This window comes from Cebus imitator, unplaced genomic scaffold, assembly GCF_001604975.1.
Source record: "Cebus imitator isolate Cc_AM_T3 unplaced genomic scaffold, Cebus_imitator-1.0 Scaffold21, whole genome shotgun sequence".
NCBI lineage: Eukaryota > Metazoa > Chordata > Mammalia > Primates > Cebidae > Cebus > Cebus imitator.
Genome location: NW_016107336.1, coordinates 2,358,059 through 2,383,219, shown reverse-complemented (window position 1 = coordinate 2,383,219; position 25,161 = coordinate 2,358,059). Strand labels below are relative to the sequence as shown.

General features: G+C 43.4%; 1 protein-coding gene across 5 annotated transcripts in view; it reads right to left on the bottom strand.

Annotated features, from left to right (window-relative positions):
- JARID2 (jumonji and AT-rich interaction domain containing 2) overlaps positions 1 to 25,161 on the bottom strand; it is a 281,140-nt gene that overhangs the window by 117,083 nt on the left and 138,896 nt on the right. The window contains exon 2 of one of the 5 annotated variants that reach the window (XM_017521305.2): positions 4,201 to 4,321. The exons of 2 other annotated variants lie outside the window; for them this stretch is intronic. In XM_017521305.2, coding sequence (XP_017376794.2) covers positions 4,201 to 4,321 — 121 coding nt within the window. Of the gene's footprint in view, positions 1 to 4,200; positions 4,322 to 8,389; positions 8,811 to 25,161 lie in introns of those variants that run through there. 2 more of the 5 variants (XM_017521296.2, XM_037736009.1) reach the window with 2 other exon arrangements.

Here is a 25,161-nt window from a genome sequence, read left to right as displayed (position 1 = left end):
AAAAAATAAAAAAAAAAAACCAAAGAGGCCAGGCGCAGTGGCTCATGCCTGTAATCCCTGTGCTTTGGGAGGCCGAGGCAGGCAGATCATCTGAGGTCGGGCGTTTGAGACCAGTCTACCAACGTGGATAAACCACTTCTCTAGTAAAATACAAAATTACCTGGGCGTGGTGGCACATGCCTGTAATCCCAGCTACTCAGGAAGCTGAGGCAGGAGAATCACTTGAACTCGGGAGGCGGAGGCTGCAGTGAGCCAAGATCACACCACTGCACTCCAGCCTCGGCAACAAGAGTGAAACTCTGTCTCAAAATAAAAACAAAAACAAACAAACAAAAAATGCTGGGAGTTTGTACTGTGAGGCCAAAAGGAGACAACTGTATGGAAATCTAACAATCCAAGGATAAAAGCATAGCCAGTGTTTCAGAGACTGAAGCCATGTTATCCGTTACAGAAGCCACTAGTCATATGCAGCTACTGAGCATCTGAAATATGGCTATTGAGGAGAAGGAAATAAATTTTAATTTTACTTAATTGGAATTTAAACTCAGAATGTCATATGTCATTGATAATGTTATATTGATTAATTGTGGAAATATTTTGGAATTTGTTAAATCAAATATATTAACATTAATTTCACCTACTCCTTTTGAGTGTGACTGCAGAAGCTAAAATTATATTTATAGTTTAAATAGTATCTTTACTGATCAGCACTAAGTTGGAGCACATTAGTAGTGTCACTATGGGAGTGGGGGATCCCCTCCCCCACCCAATTAGGGTACAGATTAGAGTTGGCCAAGGAACTTAATATTTCTTATTAGGATAAAGAGAAGATGGATAAATTACCACCCAGAAAAAGGATAAAAACCTGAAAATAAAAATGCTGGCTAAAGAACCAGATGTGAAATTTAAAAGGAAAAAAAAAGGATGCACATCGTAAACACACATCATCTCTGTTGAGTTCTAATTTTGTTTCTTGCTTTTGAGACAGGAGGGTCTCACTCCGTTGCCTAGGCTGGAGTGAGTGGTGTGATCACGGCGTACTGTAGCCTTGACCTCCTGGGCCCAACAAATCCTCCTGCCTCGACCAGGACCACAGACACATGACTGGCACCACAGACACATGCCACCATGCTCAGCATATATTTTTTGTAGAAATGGGGTTGATCGCCATGTTGCCCAGGGTGGCCTCAAACTCCTGGGCTCCAGCGATCCACTGACCTTGGCTTCCCAAAGTGCTGAGATTACAGGCAGGAGTCACCGCACCTGGCCTTTTTTCAAGTTTCCTTTTTTCCATAGTGTAAGGTGGGTATAATAATGGAGAAAAAAGGAATCAATTCTGAATTTACCCATTCACTTACTTAAATATTATACATATGCCAGGCCAATAGGGATACAGGCTAATCAAAATCTAAAATTAAGAGAGACAGACAAACACAGACATATGTATCACTCAGTAGTACGTGAAGAAAATACAGTAAAAGAGAGGATAGTAAATCAGTCAATGGAGCCGGCCGCCAAGCTTGCATTACCAAAACAAGAACAAGAAAATTGGGATTTGCAGTAAGCCTAAAAACAGGAAGTGGTGATGGAGTCAGAGGGCAAGGAGGAAGAGCTCCATTTGGAGCAAAAAAGGAACTCAACAAGGACTACGAGCAGCTCAGGAAGACTGGGAAAGGCTCCTCTACCCTTTGGTACATAACAGCAGCTGGGGTATGAGCTGAATGAGAAAGAAGTGAATGTGTGAAAGAATGACTCAACAAATGATTTCACAGTGGACCAATGTAAGAAAGTTAAGCTTTTGAGTGACAGCTTTGCTTCTGTCCTCCTGACAAAAAGAATCTGGGTGACTGTAAGAGAGGTGGTTCTCATACTTGAGCATGCATGCAAATAAACTCCCCAAGGGTCCCTGGTTCTAACACATTCCCAGATGACAATAGTGCTACTTTGGCTGCTCTGGGGACCTTTTTGAGACAAGGTCTTGCTCTGTCACCATGCTAGAGTGCAGTGACATGCTCACAACAGCCTCAGCCTCCAAGGCTCAGGCAGTCCTTCTGTGTCAGCCTCCCAACTTGCTTGGATTACAGGTGTGCACCACCACACCCCACTAATCTTTTTCTTTGTTTTAGAGATGGGGTCCTCTTATGTTGCCAAGGCTGGTCTCAAACTCCTGGGTTCAAGCAATCACCTCCCATCTGGACCTCCCAAAGTGCTGGAATTACAGGCATGAAAAACCACACATGGCCTCGTGCACCTTTTATCAGTAATTTTGTGGGGAAAAAAGGTGCTTGCTTGCCAAAATTGTCACAAACTTACAAAAATCAGCCAACATGACAAATACAGGCTCAAAAATTTAACAGGATGAAAAAAAATGTGCATGTCTTAATAAGTATAAACATAAAGTGACACGTAATGTTCTCCCGAACTGTCTTCCCACCCTGCAAATCAAAACAGATAAAGCTACTCGGATAAGGCATGACTCGCAAAAAAGAAATGAAAGTACTGACTCCACGCACGGTTCCAGGCCCTCATCAAACTCAATCTTCAGAGAACTCCAAGTTTTCTACCATTCTGAGGACTGCAATCAGTACCTGAACTAGAGGGGACACGAGTTGTCCTGAATCACATTCACATTCCAGATTCATAAAATGGGGCCCATACATAAGAAACTGCCTGTTATACAACTTAAAGGACCATAGGTTTTAGGGTTTTGTTTTTGAGACAGTCTCACTCTGTTGCCAGACTGGAGTGCAGTGGCAAGGCCTTCGCTCACTGCAACCTCTGCCTCCAGGGTTCAAGCAATTCTCCTGCCGCATCCTCCCAAGTAGCTGGGACTACAAGTGTGTGCCACCATGCCCAGCTAATTTCATGTTTTTCGTAGAGATGGCGTTTTACCACGTTGGACAGGGTGGTCTCAAACCCCTAACCTCAGGTGATCCACTTGCCTCGGCCTCCCCAAGTGCTGAGATTACAGTCGTGAGCCACCATGCCTGGCCACCATGCCTGGCTAATTTTTGTATTTTTAGTAGAGTTGGAGTTTCACCACGTTGGCCAGGCTGGTCTCAAACCCCTAACCTCCGGTGATGCACTTGCCTGGGCCTCCCAAAGTGCTGGGATTACAGTCGTGAGCCACCATGCCTGGCCACCATGCCTGGCTAATTTTGTATTTTTAGTAGAGATGGAGTTTCACCATGTTGGCCAGGATGCTCTCAATCTCTTGACCTCGTGATCTACCCACCTCGGGCTCCCAAAGGGTTGGGATTACAGTTGTGAGCCACCGCGCCCGGCCAGGACCATAATTTTTACTGGCCCTTACGAAGGCACAAAACTGTCATTGTTTTGCACGTGATCAACTTTTTCAATTTGAGTACTTCCATTCTGTATATATCAGCCCAGAAAACATTTACATTTATTTATATTTAGACAGCCAACATGATTGCATAAACCTGGGCTTTTTCTTTGACACCCCCCAGCCAATCTCCACTGTACTGGCTACCCCATTTCATTTTGAATGCTTTAAGCCCAATCATGCAGCTTACCCAATCCAGGAGGGCCAGGTCAGCAAGACGCAACATGATGCCACAGGGCAAGAGAGCCATTATTATAACATTAGCCAAGCTAATGTGCTGCCTTTTCTTTCCCCTAACAAAGCCCTGCCATCAATTGTTAAAATTATTATTTTTAGTCAACGAGAACTAATGAAATGGCATCCCCTCCTTCACATACTCAAACCGTTTTTATTTTTCCAAACCCCTCCCCCACCCCAACAAACACAAACCTTTGTTGGGAAGAGGAGGTTAAACAGAGGAAATTAAATGGATGGCCCAAAGATTCAGTCTATTTCATTAGCATTTGTTCTCCTCTATTAATATTCAGTAGGTTGAACTTAAATTAAACCATGTCTATTGTCTTTCACAAAAGCAATAAATATGAGCTGAAAATTCTAAATCACTGCAGCAAAAGCGGCTTGGTTACCGTGCCTGCAACCTCAGCTAGTCACCATCAGCTGATGGGAGAAGCGCGTCTGGGATCCAAGACTGTTTAGCCACAAGGCAGTGTCCATTTGTGCAGCTGAGAACTCTAAAGAAATCGAACACAACAGAACCCTGCCATCAGCAGCTCTGCCATTCGGGAGCTTTTCACCCCATCTCCCAAATTAGCAAGAAACAAAAAGGCCACATAAAACAATACAACAAAACTCACTTATTTCTGAATCTCGAACAGCAGCGGCAAAATGGAATAGGAATTCCTGTTGTTCTTGGAAACTGGAGATACTAGTGTATTGCCATCTCCCTTTTGCCTTATATGAAGGGTGTTGGGAAAACTGAAATACAAATTAGGCCACAGGTTCCTTTAGCTGAAGGAACTTTGAAAGCAACTGATGAAGAACGACAGATTTCGGGACACAAACGTACAGAGAAAAGACAGCTCTTTTCTAATATCTTAAAAAAAAAAAAAAAAAAAAAAAAAAANAAAAAAAAAAAAAAAAAAAAAGGACTAGAGCATGCAGTCTGTATCATTTTATGATGGGTTAGACACAAAGAAGTTTTACAGGTCCTCTCTCATTAGCCACACATACACGACAATAGAAAAACCAAAGGAAAAGCTCAGACCTCTATTACACAAAAGCAATGCCAAAAGAAGGGTTAAAAGGAAAGGAAAAACAAGGAGGGCTTTGAGGCTGTTCCAGGGCTTCTAAAACATCTGGAGCACACTAAAGTCATTAGCATATTAGGGGTGAGTCAATGTATTTGGCTTTGTTGTAGAAAAGATGCACAAAAGGTAATTCTGTATTATAGAGCCAATGCCGTCTGTCACCCTGTCACTGAGACAAGGTTATCACGTTACATATCAAACAGTCAAGCATCCAAAGAGAGCTTTCATTTTCAGCAGCAATTTCTCCGTGTGTGTGTGTGTGTGTCTGCAGTTGATAGAAAAATTATAAAAGCCGCCACATGGCTGAGGTAGGGCCCTCTCTGAGGTCATCAGAATGCATGGTTTGCTGCCATTGATAGTGAAAAATAAAACCTATGTTCACTCAGGTTTTGCAAAGAGGGAAAAAAAAAAAATGGACTGCCTGCTTTTTAAGCAGGGTAGGCATTCTGATGCCAGGGCAGATTTGGCTTTGGGCCTGCTTGGCATGGCCAGTGTGAACATGGGAGTTTGCCCAACAACTGTACACATGCAGGTCAGCATGTGGAGCTTCCAATGAAGCACAGAGCTCCAGGGACAGGGAAGAGCAGGGCACAGGGTCTGCAGAGCTCAGCACAGGCTTGTCCACTGACATGCTCACGAGATCAACACACTGGCGGGCCCAGGAACAAATGCTGGTCATGAGGCAGGATGTCGGTGGCACATTTGTGGTAAACGAGGTGCAAATGAAAGTGGTTTCATACCTCGTCTTATGGAGAATAATTATCCCTTTCCCTCATGATACCAGCCCCTGAGCCGACCAGAGCTCCCCTTTGTGTACTGTCAAATCAGCTATGGAGATTTCCCATTCCGGTCAAGAAGAGACAATCCAAAAGCACCCCCATCCATCACCCCTTAAAGTAATTTCGAGATTTGGAGACAAGGATGGGGAGGATGAAGAGGAGGACACGGGGGACATATTTTTGTTCAATTTAACCCCTGTGAAAACAGATGTAAATATTGATTTGTAAATCAACGATCTCACAAGACCTCCTTCACCACCACTAGAATCCATCTCCACAACACACCTTCAGCAATCTAAACCTCTTTTGCATGCACGATTTTTTAAGAAAGTGTTAGACAAAGACCTAACACAGTGGTCATTATTAACATGGAAAGGTTGGGCCACTAGGTAGATAAGGCAAATTTCTGACTATCCCTTTTTTCCTATTTTGGAGCCAAGTAAATGACCACCTTTGAGGAAGATGGGACCCTGGACCCCAGAAGGCAATAAATGCCTCAGGCTACAAAGGAACAAGGCCAGCAGACACCTCCTATTTCCTCAGAGGAAGAGGTAAGCAGAACACAGCTAGTACTAGAATGGGCCCTCTTCTGGCTGTCTAGACCCTAAATGAGCGAGAACCACCAAAAGACAAAAGATTCCCCTTAGCACATCCTAAGCAACAACCCCAGGGGCAGAGAAAACACTGCTCACTGAGAGGCTCCAACAAAAATAAATAAAAATAGACAATAAGGCTGACAGTTTAACTTTATTCAACACAAAACCTCTCATAAAAACAAAGAGCCACAATCTTCAGGAAAGATTTCCCAACCAGCCCAGAAGCTATTTAAACTCAGATGATCACCACCGTGAACACAACATTCTGCTCATTCTGGTACAACTCCCTTTACTTCTTTGGGGCAAGAGATCATCCTACCTACTCTCTTCCCCTGTTCACTGCTTCCTCAACCTTAATACAACCTTCATAAGCATCAGAACAAGTACAGTACCTGAATTAATAACAATGACTGAATTCTAAATACCCACGATGCTCTACAGGGAGAAGTTCTAGTTCTGTGCCCAATCCCATGACTACTCTATCGTAGGCCATAACTCTTCTGGGTCCACACTCCATCTCAACGCCCTTTTCATTTACACTGACAACTGAGTCACACACACACCCACCAGACAACCTAGTTACAAATACCCACCAAAATATAAATCACTGGAATCCCCTAGGATACACAAGTCAAGCTTCTATCAGCTTATAGAAGAACGGACCACCACCAAGGTCAAAAGCTGCCTACAGAAGAAAACTGACTCAAGCCAACAGTGGGTTTAGGCTGATGTATATGAGCGGCAGAACAATGGCATCACTGCAGAGCAAGGGAACTCGGTCACAGGAAGGAGACGTAAACACAAGGGCATTTTGTTTGAGAATTTTTTAAGACCGATAAATCAGCCCATCATGTTGAAAGCCTTGGGTTCAGATAAACTGACAGGCCCAAATTTGATTTCTCATCTCAAAGAATTTGCACTCCTCAAGGTAGATGTCCATGTACACAGCAAGTTTCACAAACAGCTAATGATATTCTTCTACCTTCAAGTAATTACAGCCTGTGTAGGTATTTAGAGGTCTCTAAAGTTTCCTATCATCTTTATTTACCCCACAAATAAATATAAGATGCCAAAAGAAACCAGCTATCCAATTTTAGCAAGGCTCTCCAAAGGCAGGCAAAGCTGCTGCTTTAACTCAATCGACCAGCAGCATAAAGTTACTGGTTTGTGTACTAATCTGCAATGATACATGGGCAAAGCTCCACAAACTTTGTGTCTTGACACCTTAATTTGCAGATAAACAACCACACCTTCTGCCCTGAAACCTCTCTGGGATGCCTTCACTCAGCAATCTCTTGAAAGTCCTAAGTTCTGTTTTGTTTGTTCCATGACTGGGAGGGACAGTGGTTGCCCAGTTTCCTTATTACCTCACTCACATATCAACAAATCAACGGCCCTCCCACCTTTCAGATGGATATATTCAGAGAGGATTAAGTAGTCCATTCAAAGGAAAAATACAAACAAAAATAAGCTGCTGACAACAAATAAATTCAGAAAGGCCTACTGCCTCCCAGAGCAGCTTTGTTCCCACTAGTGAAATATAATGAATGGAAGCAGTACAGAAAGCAGCACTAGAGGAATGTGGCCATGGAATCTGCAAAGATTTGAGGCACCAAACACTGAAGGTTCCTCAAATCCATCTGTGTTTACAGACAGTAACGTAGACCTGAATTAATGCACGAAATTCGGAAGAAGATTCAAGAGCACTCCAACTTTAAAGCTTTTAGGTCTGAACCCAGAATCACTTCAGGACTCAGGATCAATATTTGCATGCCTCAGTTTCCTGCGTCGTTCAAGGAAAGAAGATGGAGGCAGAAAATGAAAGGATTCATGGAAATGAAAGCAAACATGCTGTTTATAAAGAAAACCAGAGCTAGGGTGAGGATGAACTAATTAACTTTAATCAAACATTTATTCTTAAATGCTGGGAAATGATCAAATAAATTGGTAATAAAATAAAAGGGACGAGCTATAGCTGGATGGCAGTCAGCCTGAGGAGAAATGTCTAAATTCCTACGAGCCTGACTGAAACTGCAGATTTGGCCAAAATGGTCAACAGAGCTTAATGCTTTAAGAGAGACATTAATTCTCTCTTGTAAATTTCCACAGTGCCTTTGCAGGAGCCACCATTGCCCCTAGAGAGGATATCAAACATAAAAGAATATTAATATTAAGCAAATCGCAACACTTTTTACATAGTCTCTCATATATATATATATATATAGCACCTTGCCATCCACAATGGATTTAATCAGGACCCCAGCAGGGAAACCCACAAAGGCCTATTTCTCCAACAAAAGCCATACCAGCCTGAAACAAATCTAGAGCTATTTGGTTTTTCTTTTATTTATAGGAACAGACCTTCTATCCCAGGTTCCTCAAGATAAGCCATCAAAAACTGCACCTGACAGACCCGTGGAGCAGCCATCCTCAGAGCCGGATCATTGCAGAGACAGAGAGGAAGAAGGACAGAGGGAGGGAGGGAGGAAGAGCGCAGTGAGGCAGGCTCCGGAGCACTTGTCAACAATCCTCCCCTGTACGTAATAAGCAAGCGGCAGTGCAGATTCCGCGCGGCAATAGGACAGCCAGAACAGCAATGGGGCCGAGGGGGAGGGGAGGCAGCCAGGAGAGAAGGTTATTTATGTGCATGGGAGGGAATCGAACACCGAAGAGGAGGGGTCTCCAGCTGGCTCCCCCCACCCCGATAAATTAAAATAAGAGAAAGGAAAAGAGCCACTAGCTTTTCATCCAGCCATTTCCCCAACCTGCAATGCAGACAAATCTGAAGTATAGAATTTCTGACATATGGGGGGGAGGGGGACATTCACAGTTTAATTCTGCACACTTTTGTGTCCCCAGCTGGTCAGATGCCCCCACCCCACTGCCAAGCACACCCCACCCCCAAGGACAGCAGGCTCCAAGGCACAGTTTCAATGGCATCCCTTTTTAATATCATAATCTGTGTCATTCAGCACTTGCCTTTTATTTATTTTTATTTGTTTTTTTGGCTGGGAAACCTGGGCAGCTCTCCAGACAGACTGCAGAAATCTCTTTCCACATGCTCCTCCTCCAGCCTGCCCTCCCCCTTCCTCGGATTCCAGCTTCAACCGAGCCTCATTACATACGAAGTGACCACATGAGCCACGACTGCCCCCACCAACAACATGGGGGCACCCCTCCCCCTGCCCTGCACAGGCCCCTCCTCAAGGCACATAAATTGATCTAATCTAATCAAACAGAAGCTGTTTTCTCTCATTGTTTCTTAAGGATCTTTCACAGAACCGGCTCTGTGGCCTGGCAGCTGCTGGGAGGGGTGAAAAAGGCAGGAGTCCAACTGAGGGCTGGCCAGCTCCCTGGCCTCAGACAACTGGAGTACACATCTCCTTTCATATGTCATAGCTTTTTGATTTTTAAAGTCAATTCTCTTGAAGCCTTTGAACTTCAACTGGCAATGATAATGTCCATAACATATGCTCTCAACACTACCCCACGCTTCTGTCATGCCCTTCCAAGGGGAGGAAGATGGTGGCCAAGCTCACATGGCACTGAACGTTTTCCTCAGATGCATCTAAAGAAACTGGAAACATGCCTTACTAATACTTTCAGTGTGTTGTTTCCTAGTTGTTGAACCATCTAATGAGGCCCTTCTGGATTCTAACACTTCACACAGTAACTTATTTACACTGGAGGTAGATGTCAACTTTGCTCAGGAGTGAAGTCACCCAGGCTATCAACCACTTAAGGCCCATTTGGAATTCTCTCCACAATGGCCAACTCTTGTTTCCTAAATCATTAAAGCTCATGTACATGCCAGAACTTTTTACATAAAAAAATATATAAACATAAACACACACACACACACACACACACACACACACACACACTCTCTCTCTATATATAATATAATCTCCCAGGGAGGTAGATGGTGGTCTTCCTTAGGGACTAGCTGGTATCCACCATTTTAAAAGCAGAATTATACATAGTGGCTCACAGATGCTCCACTACAATTCTCCCACTTAATAGATGCTGAAACTGTGACTAAAAACAAGTCTGGCTCTTAAGATTACAGACCTAGCTCCTATGGCTCAGCAGACAGGAGGCCATCTGAGAATCCTGCGGCACTGGGAAAGAAGCGGTGGGCTAACCTCAATATACAATTCCCTAGAGAACACAGAGGGTAGAAAAGAGTAGCTCCCCAATTGTTCCGAGGGTGCGCGTCCCGAGCAGATCCTTACTTAGTGCTCTCCAGTGCCTCGTGTTCCTGGTAACAGTGAGCAAGCGTTTGGCATGCATCCCCGCTGCAGCATAAGTCATACAGAGTCAATTAAAGGACATTCAGGGGATGACTATTTGGCTTTTTTCCTCTTCCTTCTATTGGGACATATCTTTTGGCTCCTTCAATGATCAACAGCACCCAATTAGAGAACTGGAAAGGAGGCCATGAGGCAGATATTCTGATGTATGCTAATTCTCAGCAAGGTTAGTAAGAAAAGTAGAAACCCCAAGACATACACAGCTGGCCAGAAATGAAGTTTCAGAATCATTATGATTAGTGGTTTTCCTAAACACCTGCATTCCGTCACTCAAACACGGAGAGTGCACGCACGCAGGCATCAGCGGTAATAAACACTATCTGCCCGTTTCCCATCTCCACTGCTTGCACCTCTTCTAGTCAACTAAAGAGAAACAGGTATTTAAATTTTAAGAAAAAAGAAAAGGCTGTTACCATTACTTCCTGATCATGCGGGAAATATTCCATAAAATACAGTATATGCAAGTCAGTCCTGTGACTCCACTCTGGCCTCTGTCTGTTTGGCCAGGAAGGAGACTTCACAAAACTGTCGGTTGTGAATATCCATATATTTTAGACTGTTTAGATGAAAGTTTGGTCCTCTGCTAAAGAAGATACATGTAAACTACCATATTAGACTCACAGCATCCTCTGAAAGACCAAGAATAACACCAAGAAACAGGTTCAGTTTAGGGCTAACAACACAACTTGCAATATTTAAATACAAGAAAGAGGGGAGGGCACAAAGACCAGGGAAGACTTTGTCTTTGTTCCATTTCATCAGTATGATGAAATCACCACCATCTAAGTTTCAGTAGTGAAATATCAGAGCAAGCCCTAAATCCTCTGAATAATCAGTCCTTTTTTTCTTTTTCTTTCCCCCCAGAGGCTCACTCTGTCGCACAGGCTGAGTACAATGACGCAACCTGGGCTCACTGCAACCTCCGCATCCCAGGTCCAAGCGTTTCTCCTGCCTCAGCCTCAGCTGGGATTACAGGAGTGTGCCACCATACTCAGGTAATTTCTTTTTTCTTTTTTTTTTTCCCCCACTTTTAGGAGAAACGGGGTTTCCCCATGTTGGCAAGGCTCGTATTGAACTCCTGACCTCAAATGATCCACCTGCCTTGGCCTCTGAAAGTGCTAGGATTACAGGTATGACCAATCACACCAGGCCTAAGAGTCCAATTTTTAATAATATGAAGAGCATCTCTGAACCCCCAGCCAAACCCAACTACCCAAACATAACCTAAAGCACTGCCTATGTGCTAACTTTTTTACATCATAACATACATAAATAGCATTTGCGTTTCACTGCATCAGATTATAAACTTTACAACACAAGTTACAATAGGACTTGGGTTTTTTTCCAACTTAACATCAACTTACTAAGATCTATCCATGACCGTGCTTGTATCTCTTGCCTATCCATTTTCATTATTATACAATGGAGTATTTGTAATACTACACAACCGATGAATGGCGGATATTCCACTGTGATTCTAATGTCCAAGGGCACCTAAGGTGCTTCTGATTTGTTGCTATCATGAACCATGTTGTAATTCCTCTCAGAGTCTCCTGGAAATCATGTACTAGAGTTTCTCTTAGATATTTAGGAGTGGAATTGGTAGAAATCCTTGGATATGCGAATGTTCATTTACAAGTTGAATGGCAGATTAGTTTCCAAAGCAGGTGTCACCTTTTGATTTTGCACCCGTGATGTTATCACTGTAATCTCACAACGTTTAAAGCCCTCTATTAACATGCACCAGAGAACAAGGAACTCTACTAGAACTCATTCAGGAAGAAGTCAGAATTTTCAGAAGGGATCTCATATTCACAGAAATTCTATGCAGCCAGCCAAGCTCATGGCTGCCATCCACCTAATTATCACCTCAACCAGAGGCTAGCTAAGGACATATTTTGCTTCTAAGGGCTCCACAATAAAGAATCTACCCACCTCCACAACCAAGTCATTCCTACAAACTTAGGCCAATCCGAAGAAGCCCACTAGATGCACTTAGCATTTCAAAAATATATGAATTAAGCAAACCTCAATCTAGGGTAAAACTGAGGGGAGTAAGTCATTTCTACATCTCAATCAAATTTGCCTATCAAATACAGCCTCTTCGTTGGGTTAATTTAAAAACCTGTTGGTTGCCTTAAGTGCATAAGGCCTTGTTTTATTCATGTAACCAACCAATCAGGAAAGTTGGCCTATACCGAGAGCTGGAATAATCTCATTGAGCGAAAGGTAAGGCTTAGAGCTCTAGTACATCAAGTAGGCTCCTTATAATCAATACATGATCTCCCTCCAAATGCTCTTCAATTTCTTGCTGCCAGTACAAATAACTGCATACCCAAGATGGTGCCTTGGTATTTTGCTACTATGCAATTAATAATAATTTCCCCAAAACTACTAATCACAAAGGAGACGTAGGGTGGTATGGATTAGCACATGTGACAGAATAGAGTACGACGTTATGGTGCCAGAGAATTTTATATAATCTAGAATTTTAATGGTCACCTAGCATTAGCCATGTATTTGTAATGATACTTGTGTTATTTGGATGAAATTACGTAGAACTGACCATTATCAGGTAGGTTGTGATAAAAGTCAATGCAGAAAGGTGATCTCCTGTGCTAATATTTGACTTTCAAAAACATCATTAAAGTGTGGACACTCAACGGCAGCGGTATATAAGAATATTACTTGTTGGAATTTTATTTAAATAAAAGTTAATACACTGGTACTATACCAACCAGAATTAGGTACACACAGAGTCTGGCCTGAACACTTTCCAAGAAGGCTTGGTAATTCCTGAAGCACCAATGGTGCTGAACTGTGTAATACATGCGGCTGGCCTGACAGCCAACATGACGACCAGGCCACACCGTACAATTATACAATAATACCAATAATTACAAGAACACAGTAGGGTGATCCGGACTGGGTGACGGTAAGAAAACTCATGAAACTAACTGGGTTGTTAATGCTACAATTAATGTAGTTGTTGAAATTCGGAAGCTATCAAAAAAGACAACACTGTAACGCTCCTTCTCGGCGGTTTAGATTTCCAAGGTTTCAGTCAGCCATTGTCAACCAAAGACTGAGAATATTCAATTTAAAAATCCCCAAAATAAACAACTCATAAGTTTTAAATTACACACCATTTTGTGTAGCATAATCAAACCATGAGCTATCCTGCCCAGGACATGAACAATCTGCACCGTACAGTATGTAGGTATAGGAAAAAAACACAGTCTATATAGAGCTTGGTAATATCGACAGTTTCAGGCATCCACTGAGCGTCTTGAAATGTAATACCCGTGGATAAGGGAACAGTACTGTATTCAACATGAATTTTTGTTTTGTTTTTTATTTTTTGAGATGGAGTCTCGCTCTGTTGCCCAGGCTGGTGTGCAGCGGCGCAATCTCGGCTCACTGCAACCTCTGCCTACTGGGTTCAAGCAATTCTCCTGCCTCAGCCTCCCAAGTAGCTGGGATTACAGGCGCCCGTCACCACTCCCAGGTAATTCTTCTATTTTTGATAGAGATGGGATTTCACCATCTTGGCCAGCCTGGTATTGAACTCCTGACCTCTTGATCTGCCCGCCTCAGCCTCCCAAAGTGCTGAGATTACAGGCGTGAGTCACCGTACTCAGCTTCTACATGAATTTTGTAAGTTAAAAAATACTGACTTATTTGATAAGCACCTTACACTAAAAACATTAATGGATCATACACAGCACACACAGCCTGGTTCCGCTCCTCATCAAGCTGTCATCTTAAGAAAAATCATTAAGACTTCTCTCTGCCTCCGTTTCCTCGCCTGTTAAATGGAAATCAGGACAACACTGGTGTTGGGGGGCATTAACTACACAAGTAAAAGGGTTTGTGCTATACTGTAAACATACAGGGCTACGTACACACATTCATAAACTTCTATAGTAATAATTTACTCAAATTTTGGTTCAATATATATTGTTAGCTTTTTGGTTAGAAAAAGAACCAAATAGGTACTTAACATATTTGAAGGAAATTCAGTTAAGGTGAACACAGAAAGGATGCCAAGTCAAACAAGATGATCAACTTTTTTCAGAATATGTTGAAAACATTACTCAAAAGTAATGTATAAAGTGAAACTGAACCAGCATCTTGAAAAAGCTGTTTTACCTCCTTAGGAATAGTGAAGAAAGGAAAACTGCATATTAAAAGCACTGAGGCCAGACGTGATGGCTCATGCTTGTAATCCCAGCACTTAGGGAGGCCAAGGTGGGGTGATCACTAAGTCAGGAAATCAAGACCATCCTGGCCAACGTGGGGAAACCCCGCCTCTACTAAAAGTATAAAAAGTTAGCCAGGCATGGTGGCGAGCATCTGTAGTCCCAGCTACTCAGGAGGCTGAGGCAGGGGAATTGGAGTCGTCATTGAACCCGGGAGCTCGAGGTTGCAGTGAGACCAGATCGCGCCACTTGCACTCCAGCCTGGCAACGCAGCAAGACTCTGTCTCAAAAAAACAAACCAGTGAAACAAAAGGCTGATAGCTCAGAACTGAAGAGTGAGTAATCACACTTTCAAGGTTCTGCCTCTGACAGAATAGTCTCATACGTTGCTAACGTGATCATTAAAAAAGCCTTTCAAAGGAGCAACTTGGAAACGAAGGCTAACAAGTCTGTAATTCAGTAATTTCTAGAAATTAATACTAAGAAACCAGTGACAGAAGCAATGATTTGCTTCTAATAGTTTGTTGGTTAATGCAACAAACTAATGATGGAAGAAAAACTTCAACATAGCCTGTTTTAATTATTTTGTAGCTTCTTTGACTGGCTTAAATTATCCCTATATACATTTCAAAAAAAAGAAATTATTCTACATCAGTTTCCTGGGCCATGCAGTAGACGGAATAGCAGTGCTTTGGTTCTGAATTCCTGCATAAAGCCACTGGGGTGGATGGGTTGAGTCCTGCATGTGTGGCAGCTGACACATTCTCTTCATTTCTTGATCTTTGGAGCTCCAAGGCCTTGGCATGTGCTGTTCCCTTTTCTGACTATTCTCTCCTCTGCCTAGAGAGCTCTTGCTTCTCTTTCCACTTGACAGATGCCATTCCAATATAATTTCAAAAGGTACCAAGGTCGCATTTACCCAACTGTCACGTTCCTTCAAGAAGATTTACTCTTGCTCATCTTATGTTTTGAGACAGGGTCTCACTCTGTGTCCCAGGCTGCAGTGTAGTAGCATGATCTAGGTTGACTACAGCCTCGCCCTTCCGATTCAACCAATCCTCCCACGTCAGCCTCCCAAGTAGATGGACTACAGATGTGCGCCACCGCAACCAGCTAATTTTTTATACTTTTTGTGGAGATGGTGTTTCGCCATGTTGCCGAGGCTGGTCTCGAACTCCTGGCCTCCATCAATCCTCCCGAGGCACCTCAGCCTCATGAAGTCCTGGGAGTATGAGTGGGAGCCACCAGATCGGCCTTGCTCATCTTAATAACCCTCACAACGTCACACTGCATTTATGCTGTTGAAAGACTTACCTGTGTCTCAGAGACAAGCCAGGGCTTCGTTACGACTGAGGTGCTCTTACCTGGGAAACCCCACGCCACGTACAATGCACCTAACATTTGACATTCTCTGGGAAAGGCGAATGTGTCAAAGAACTCTTCGTCTCTTTATGTTTGAAATTCTTATACTAGAAATAACTCAATTTACAATTAATTATGATATCTCAGCACTCACTCATCAAAATGAGAAATTCCTGGGAAGTTGAAGACCTCATCGTCAGATTTTCAGGTAAAACATAATTTTATAAGCACTCAATTTAACACGCAGAAATCCAGACATGATGCTCAGGCCTTTTTAATTTCAATTTTACCGTTTTTTCAGGGGTTTTGTTTGGAGGATGATTTTTTTTTCTGTAACTAAAGCAGTTTTGTATCTTTCTCAAAATATGTACCTTTTATATCCTGCTAACATAACTTCAATTCTGTTACTAAACATTTAAATAAACGTCAAAACTACCTAGAATCCTCCTCTTATTTATGCAGTGAAATCATCCAAGTCCCAATATACCCATAATCACTGTTAACAATTTCATGTATATTCTTCCTGGCATTTTCCTTAAAAGCTTCATACATCATAGAGAAGACCAGAAATAACCCAAGTGCTGCAATGATAAATATGGAACATCATTTATGGTATTCTCTCTAGTGGCAATCTTTACAGTTTTCTGAAATCTCGAATTTTTCCACAATTCAAATGACTTTCTTTAGTAATATGGTAAAAGGAAATTTTAAAATTCACAGTATCACAAGGAAACTGGCTGTGTCAACAGCACAGAAGTAGAGTCAATCACAAGAGAATTACTCAATGATGGAAATGAGATGGAGATACCAACGTAATTTACGTGGAGCGAAAGGAAAAGCTAGAGGAGGTAAATGACAAAGGAAGACCAAGGCTGTAGTTTACCATACTCTCATGGATACCATGGGCAAACACATTCTAACATTGACTAAAAGGCATTTGAGTAAAATACCATTTTTTTAAACTTTATCGGAATTGTCTACATAATATACCATGAGGATAATTGAAAGAATACCCAGAAAGACTTCCGGTGAAAAGCAAAAACCAACAGAGCATAGGGATACAAGGGAAGGATTTCACTACCTTTTCATGCTTCTGCTATCTCTGCAGCTGCACTAACTTGGTAGCTTCTATCCACCACACATGGCTTTTCACGTCTACATCAACTAAAATTAAATCAAATAATGAAAATTCAGTCTCTTAGCCAGGCATGGTGGCTCATGCCCATAATCCCCGCACCTTGGGAGGCTGAGGTGGGTCAGGAGTTTGAGACCAGCTTGGCCAAGATGGTGAAACTCTGTCTCTACTAAAAATACAAAAATTAGCCAGTCAACGTGGTAGGTGCCAGTAATCACTACTGGGGAGGCTGAGGCATGAGAATTGCTTGAGCCTGGGAGGTGGAGGTTGCAATAAGCGATGATGGTACCACTGAACTCCAGCCTGGGCAACACAGAGTAAGACCTTGTCTCAAAAAAACAGCTAAGCTCCAAAAGTTGAAGCAGCACAGGCAGCTAGTGGCTACTGTACAGGACAACACAGATACAGAACACTTCCAACATCACACAAAGTTCTACTGGGCAACAATGACCTACAGTGCTGATCATGCTGACCAACATGTCTGTTGCCATGTCTGCAGCAGTCACTCGTCCCTCCGCTGCCCTGTTACAAGCTTAGAACCCCCTCCTCACCACCATACACCATAAACAGGGCAAGGCAGACAGAAGGTGAATCCTTTTTCAGGGGGCAAATGCAGCAGCAGGCTGACAAATCACCTTCAATTTAGCAGCAGATGGATCGAGGTGGTAATCAGTCTAGCTTGCAGGGGAGGGGAGAAGGGTAAATATATATTGGTAGTGTTAAAGAGCCACAGGCTTATTCAGAAAACTAACAACTGTAGGGGAAACTTCATATAAAACAAATATGCCAAAGGGTGATTTTTATTAGAGATGGTTTTAGGGGCTGGGCGCGGTGGCCCATGCCTGTAATCCCAGCACTTTGGGAGGCTGAGGCAGTTGGATCACGACGTCAAGAGATAGACATCATCCTGGCCAACATGGTGAAACCTCATCTCTACTAGAAGAAAAATACAAAAATTAGCTGGGCGTGGTGGTGGGCGACTGTATCCCAGATACCTGGAGTCTGAGACAAGAGTCATTTGAACCTTGGAGGTGGAGTTTGCAGTGAGCTGAGATTTTGCCACTGCACTCCAGCCTGGCGACAGAACAAGACTGTCTCAAAGGAAAAAAAATAAAGAAATGGTTTTAGGCCACCTTAATGTAGCTTGACAGTAATCATCAACTAATACTGTGAACAAAGTGCCACTAAAACCTAGGCCGAGGTGGACTGACATTTTGCCACCTCTACACACACACACACACACACACACACACACACACACACACACGCCTACCCCACTCTGGGATCACTGTATTGGTGCCTTCACACACCAAAGGAGAGGGAGAGTTGCCTTCGAAGGGCACATTCATGGCTTCCGGAATACTTTTCATTCACTTCCCTTCAAATTCTGCAAAAGCATCCAAATGCTTCCCTGACCCAAAAGCTTGACAGAGCCACAAAGGAGGGAGAGCAGGAGCAGGCCTTCAACACCCCAATGCCACTCGCCACTGAAACAAAACCAAACACGACAGAGAGATCTGGCGTTCTGTTTTACGTAAGAAGGAAGCCATCATTTGCTCAGAACCACCCAGTTACTGGTAGTACCAGAATTACGATCCAATGTCAGTGCCCATTCCAACGTATCAAATTTTTGATGCATTCAATATTGCTTGAGATGGCTACAGTCCAGGAATTCTGGTTTAATATGACTTGACAGATTGCAAAGTGACTGATTGCATAACACAGCCTTTATCATTTCTAAAAAACTGCCTAAAATAGATTGGCCTTAAGAATTTTCTTTTGTTGACCCTAACTTTGAGTTTGTCCCCATCAGATGCAATTCCATAGTTACTTTCTCCCCTCTGTCTGTGGCAGGCATCCCTGCCCCCCTGATCCAGCTTACATAGATCTAGCCTCCATCATATATCACATGCCAGCCCAGAAGCTCTTGCTAAGGCTCCTGAGAGACTTCAGAATCCAATACTCTGTGCCCTGATAGGGGTGGGGTACCCCTCCTATCCAAACTAACACCTACTACGCCTCCAGGGCAGCTTTACCAACAGCACTGAGGATGACTTGCTGGGAAAACTGAAGAGGCATTTCTTCCTTCTATCTGTCAGAGCCACAGCAGTCAGCTCCCTAAGTCCTAGGGTGAGGCCTAATTATAAGACACTGGCATTCAGAACCTAGGAAGGGGGCAAACCAACTTGAAAATCATTCTTTAGGTGTCCTACTTCATGACAAACTATAGCACTAACAGGACATCATGGGGTAACATGTATCTACAACCACAATAATGATCATCATATAAATGTTTACATTCTTCCAGGCACTAAGATCCTGAAATAAATCAACTGCATTAATTCTAAGAATACCGCCTCTGAAGAAAAAAAAAAAAAATTAGTGTCCCATTTTCTGAGCTGGAAAACAACAAAGAGAAACCTAACAGAATGGTGGTAATAAGTTGGATGGTTCTTTGAACCTGTGATGGGACCCTGGGCTACACTTACTGGGATGACAGTGTGATCCTTCAACAGTTTCCACTAGCAGACCTAAAGGACTGCGACCTCCTGGCCCCGAGCTGGCAGGAAGGTGGATGCCCAGCCATTCTCTCCAGGAAATCTGATAGTCTGTATTCACAATTCCAGGGACAACCCAGCCTGCCTTCAGTTTTACAGAGCACATATGAGAAGACCTAGCTTGCATTCTCAGAGATGCCTTATTCAAGGCTCTAAAATACAGAGATGCCCTCAGCTCTGTCAACAACTCCCTACCAGCACAAAAGGACAGGCAATCCCTCGCACAGACAGAGGGTCTAAGAAATCGGCCAGCGGGGATGTCAACATCCACTACCAAGAACAGCCACTTGATGGCAATCTTAACCTATTCCCTTGGAATTCTTCCATAAAGGGAGACCCCAGAAGTCTAGAAGCACCAAGCATTGGCTGCACAATGTGGACAGAGCTAGAAAGGACATCCTGGATGGACCTGAGTGTGTGGCAGTGCAGGTGTGCAGGGATGAATGGTTAAAGAAAGAACCCCACACCAGCATGCTCTTTTGGGTTCTTCCCCATCTCTAGACTTCTCTGGGGACTGGGCAGAAGCGGCTACAGGCTCGACAACTAAGGAGCATGGAAACCTCTCGAGCTCCGTGGAGCATTCACACTGGGTTTCTCATCAGACTGAAATGCAAGTCAGATAGATGGCAAGAAACATGACAGGAAATCAATGGCAAGCTCCTCCTCCCTACTGTAGAAACTTCTTCTCTAAAACAGAGAAGGGCAGGAGGCGGGGGATGAAAAAAGTGCACTTTCCTTAGAAGGTGGGACACCTGTTGAATAAAACACTCTGTCTTCTTCATTTAAATTGTCAAAGGAGGAAACTAAAAACCATGTGCATCTCGTGGGAAAAAAAAAAAAAAAAGCTCTCCAGTTAAAAATAGAGAAACACTGTAAATTGCTGCACTACACATTTCTATTTTTGGTAGCAGGAAGATGAACTGAAGGGCTCTCTGAAACATCAAAACATCAAAGGGTGGGAGGGGGTTGATACCATCACATTACCATAAAATTGTCCACGGTCTTAGCTAGGATAATAACATGTTTCCGCAGAGGGTCTGACCTCACTTTGTATGATGGTTTCCTAACTCCTGGCTTCTCCATTTATAAAAAGAGTTCAGGCAGAGTGGAGAGTTTGCCAACATTTTCCTCAGAGGGATTCAGAAAGTGCCAGCTGAGAGCCTTCCAGCTAACCCTTTAAAACTCTAACACTTTCCAACTGAGCTAACTGGAAGGCCCTTTGAAATGACACTACGAACAAAGTCACGTTGCGGAGACTACACTGCTGGGGGAGCCCCTAGGGAACAGACCACTCAAGATTCACTCTTCTAAATTTGCTTCAGAAGGAGGCAAGAGGCTGTTTTTTAAATATGCATTCAAAACCATTGGTCCTTTCGTGAAAACCCCAGTTGCACAGGACGGAAGGAGACTATCAAAATTAACATTGTTCCAGCCTGGGCAGCACAGTGAGACCCCCATCTCTACCCAAACGTTTAAAAATCAGCCAGGCTTGGTGATACGTGCCAGGAGGCTGAGGTGGGAGGATTGCTGGGGGTGGCATACGCAAGGAGCAGGGAGCCAAGATTGTGTCACTGCACTACATCCTGGGCAACAGAAAAAAATAAAAACAAATAAATTAATACTTTAAAAAACAGTTGATTAAATGATTACAAAATGGAGGCCTTGGACCGCCTTCATGTATCAGAAGGCAGCATAACTTTGAGAGCTGTGGAAAGCTAAAGGGAGAGCGCCAGAGCTAGCCTGGGAGCCTCAGTGCATACGGCCTTCCCCGTCACCAAGACAGGCAGTACCAAGCATGCCGGGCATCCACCTATCTGCAAAAAGGAAATACAGACTCAGTTAAGGACTACCCAGATGACAAGGGCAGGGCAGGTTACACAAGACGACCTGTGTACAGAAACGGCTGAACCAGCCATTAGAGCCAAAGCATAAATGATGCAAGAACACTAGTAACAGGTCAGAGAAGAGTGTAGGGAGAGAAGCCACGGGGCCTCAAGGCATGTGGGGCATAAGTCACCCTGAAACACAAGAGACAGCACTCCTTGGATGTCAACGGCAAGGTACAGGTTTGGCCTTGCCAGTTTATAATCAAGGATGGTATGTCACTAGTAAATACTCTCGTAATGGACAGGTGCAAGATTATAAAACAGCTCATGTAGCCGGGTGTGGCAGTGGGGGCCTGGAGGCTGAAAGCAGGAGAACTGCTTGAACTTGGGAGGTGGAGGTTGCAGTGGGCCTAAATCTCACCACTGAACTTCAGCCTGGGCATCAGAGCGAGACTCTGTCTCAAAAAAAAAAAAAAAAACCAACCCACAGGTCCTGTTTCCCTCGTCCCTATATCTCCTTAAATAATAGACCTGTACTGTTTTTATGATCCTTGGGAAAGAAATTATCAAGAAGCTAAATCTGGGACTCTACAGAAGCATATTAAAGCCTATGGAGGAAGCTAGGAGGATAGATGAGATTTGGCAGCAGGTGAGCTTAAAAATCAAATTGTAAATTAAGGGATTTACAGACTGTGGGGTAATTTCCCAAAAGCATATCTAGTAATCACTCTTCTGGCTTTAAAGATATACCATACAGGACTCTAAACATTTAATGTGGCTCAAGTAATAACAGGTTATTTCCAAAAGCTAAGTAAAAGGCCCTCTAAATTTGAGGGAAATTGGACCTAAGCACAGTACATAACAGTAAATCTGAGAGTAATTAAAGCTACTTAAATATACCTATCACAGAATTTTAATATTTTGGAAATACATGAGGTCTTTCTCTAGCAGGGGACAATATCACTTTACAATAAAGAATGTTTTAAATAATAAATCCTATTCACAAACAAGTCACCTATGGCTATCGGTGGCCCTATCTGGCGACCCTGCAGGGTCTTTCCTTTCTATTACATGAAAAGAATAAAAAATGGCTGGGAGTCACAATAGGCAGATAAGATGAATTATTGTTTAACAAATAGGATTCCCTCTACCTCAAAAGTCCTCAAATAATCCCACAATGCTTCCCCAAATAATCTATGCCAACAGAATCATCCTTCCAGGGCCACCACAACTGCCATCCCCCGCTCAAAAGCAGGCACTCCATCCAAACTTCTCAAAGGTCAAACAGTTCTACGGGTTTCCTGACTTAGCAGGAAAATGTTCTAGTATCACACAAGCAAAAAATAAGAAAACAACAACAACAACAACAACAACAAAAAGGTACAGATTAACATGGAGGTTAATTTAATCTACAATTAGAATGGAATAAAACTGTCACCATCTCCAAGGCCTGCAGAGACTATAATGTGCTCCCCACAAAGTCTTCTGTTGAAGCTCTAACCCCTAAGGCCTACGAGGAGCAATCCTATCCCACTACGGGCACTGTAGTCTTGGCATCCTCAAGGGCAACAAGGAGATCATAGGCTCCTCACAAGAATCAATCTAACTAAATATACACCATACTAGCAAAAGACATGACCTACGGAGGTATCTGCAGAGTGCCTCTGGGAAAAGCCACATCTGGGACCCTAGTTCCAGAACTTTTCATGTTAACACGCTAGGCTGAGTATTCTGAATACTCACAGATTAACAACAGTGGTGGCCAATGTGCTACACAAGAAAGGTGACATGGAAGAGAATCAGAACGAAGCCTGCTCCAAAGCCATCTGCTCCAGGCGTGCACAACAGTTCAGAACAAAAACATGATGCCAGTTTAAGAGAGAGTCTGACTCTAAGAATGTCACCATCTTTCCAATCGCAGGGTTCCTATTCAAACACTGTGCCTACATAAGCCACTTCTGGAGCTGCTAAGGGGACACACATGGGCCTCTGGCCTTGAGGCACTCTCAGCCCCCAACAGACACTCTCAGACATCTGACACATTCTGGGCAAATATCATACACCCATCTATAAGCATAACAGCTCTTAAAAACAGAGATAGTGGTGTTGAAAAACTCCAAACGAGCACATACATTTAAATAAGTCAACTGGCCAGGCAAAGTGGCTCATGCCAGCAAAGCCAGCAGGAGGGTGGATCAACTGAGGCCAGGATCTTGAGGTTACATGGTGCTCCAGCTTGAGTAGCAGAGCAAGACTGTCTCTAAATACAAAACATGTCAACTGTACAGAAGGGAGAAGGAAGGAGGGGGGGCCTTTTCAGGGTGATAGGAAGGTACTCTATCTACCCTGTAGTGTCGGTCACTCAGGTATGTATATTTGTCAAAACAAGATACACTCGAGATATGTGGTTTCACAGCTTTTCTTTGGTTTAAACACACACACACACGCACACACGCGCACACACACACACACACACACACACACACACAGATCTAGAGTCGGAAGTTCTGAGTTCAAACGCCGATTTGACAACTTCTCTGCTATGAGGCCTTGTACAAGCTGAATAATACCTGAGGCCCACTAAACTAACCCAAAACATAGTAGTAAAAGTACGAAAATCATTAATTGAGAATTAAGAGACAATTTTTTAGAACTGTTACTTAAAAACCCAATTTTAATTTCAACTACCAAGCAACATACCTTGTACCAAAACAGGGATGCAATGAATGTAGTTCAGAAAGCAAGAATACAAGGCTGACCCAATTCCAACAAATTCCCTCTGGCTATGGGGAAAATAAGATGAGCTGACATCTGGGGGCCTAGGGTGTCACGGTGTGAGAATTTCTAAAATGAAATCTGCAGGCCCAGTTGGCAGACTCTCAGTCCCCCAACAGAGAGAGGCCTGTCCACAGCATGACAACAAGAAGTGCTGGGGAGGGGGCAGGGGAGACGTGGGTGGCATGCAGGTGAGCTGCTGAGCATGCTCATTCACACAACACAGACTTGGGAGATTCCAGGCACCAGAACAGAGCAGCAGTCAACACAAATGAAATTTACCTCTCAAAGAATTTATAATCAAATGCGGCAAGACAGGAACACACACACACACACACACACACACACACACACACACACACACACACACACTCTTCCAGTACTACAATGTCAGGCAGTGAGAAATGCTGTGCAGACAGACAGACTTCATAAGTACTAATAAGTAACAGAGGCAGGTAGCCTTTTCACTGGGATGTTCAAGGAACATTCCGGGGTAAGGGGGCATTTGAAGGGGAACCTGAAATGTACAGAGAGATCAAGTCACAGATGCTGGAAGGGAGAGACTTCTCAATAGAAGAATCAGCGAGAGCTAAACAGAGTATGCTTTGTGTAATTAAAGCAGCAGGAAGACTGGAGTGCGTGAGGCAGACAGAGACAGAGCGAGAATGACAAAAGAGTGATGGGGGCGAGGGGCAGGCAATCAAGTGGCCAGCATGAGGACATATTTAGCATTCAAATTAAGAGGATGGGCAGACACATCTAAATCAGAAAGAACACAACATAGACTAAGTTACACTTTTTTTTTAGATGGAGTCTAGCTCTGTCGCCAGGCTGGAGTGTGGTGGTGCAATCCCAGCTCACTGCAACTTCTGTTTTCCAATTTCAAGCAATTCTCCTGCCTCAGCCTCCCAAGTAGCTGGGACTACAGGCATGCACCACCACGCCCGGCTTTTTTTTTTTTT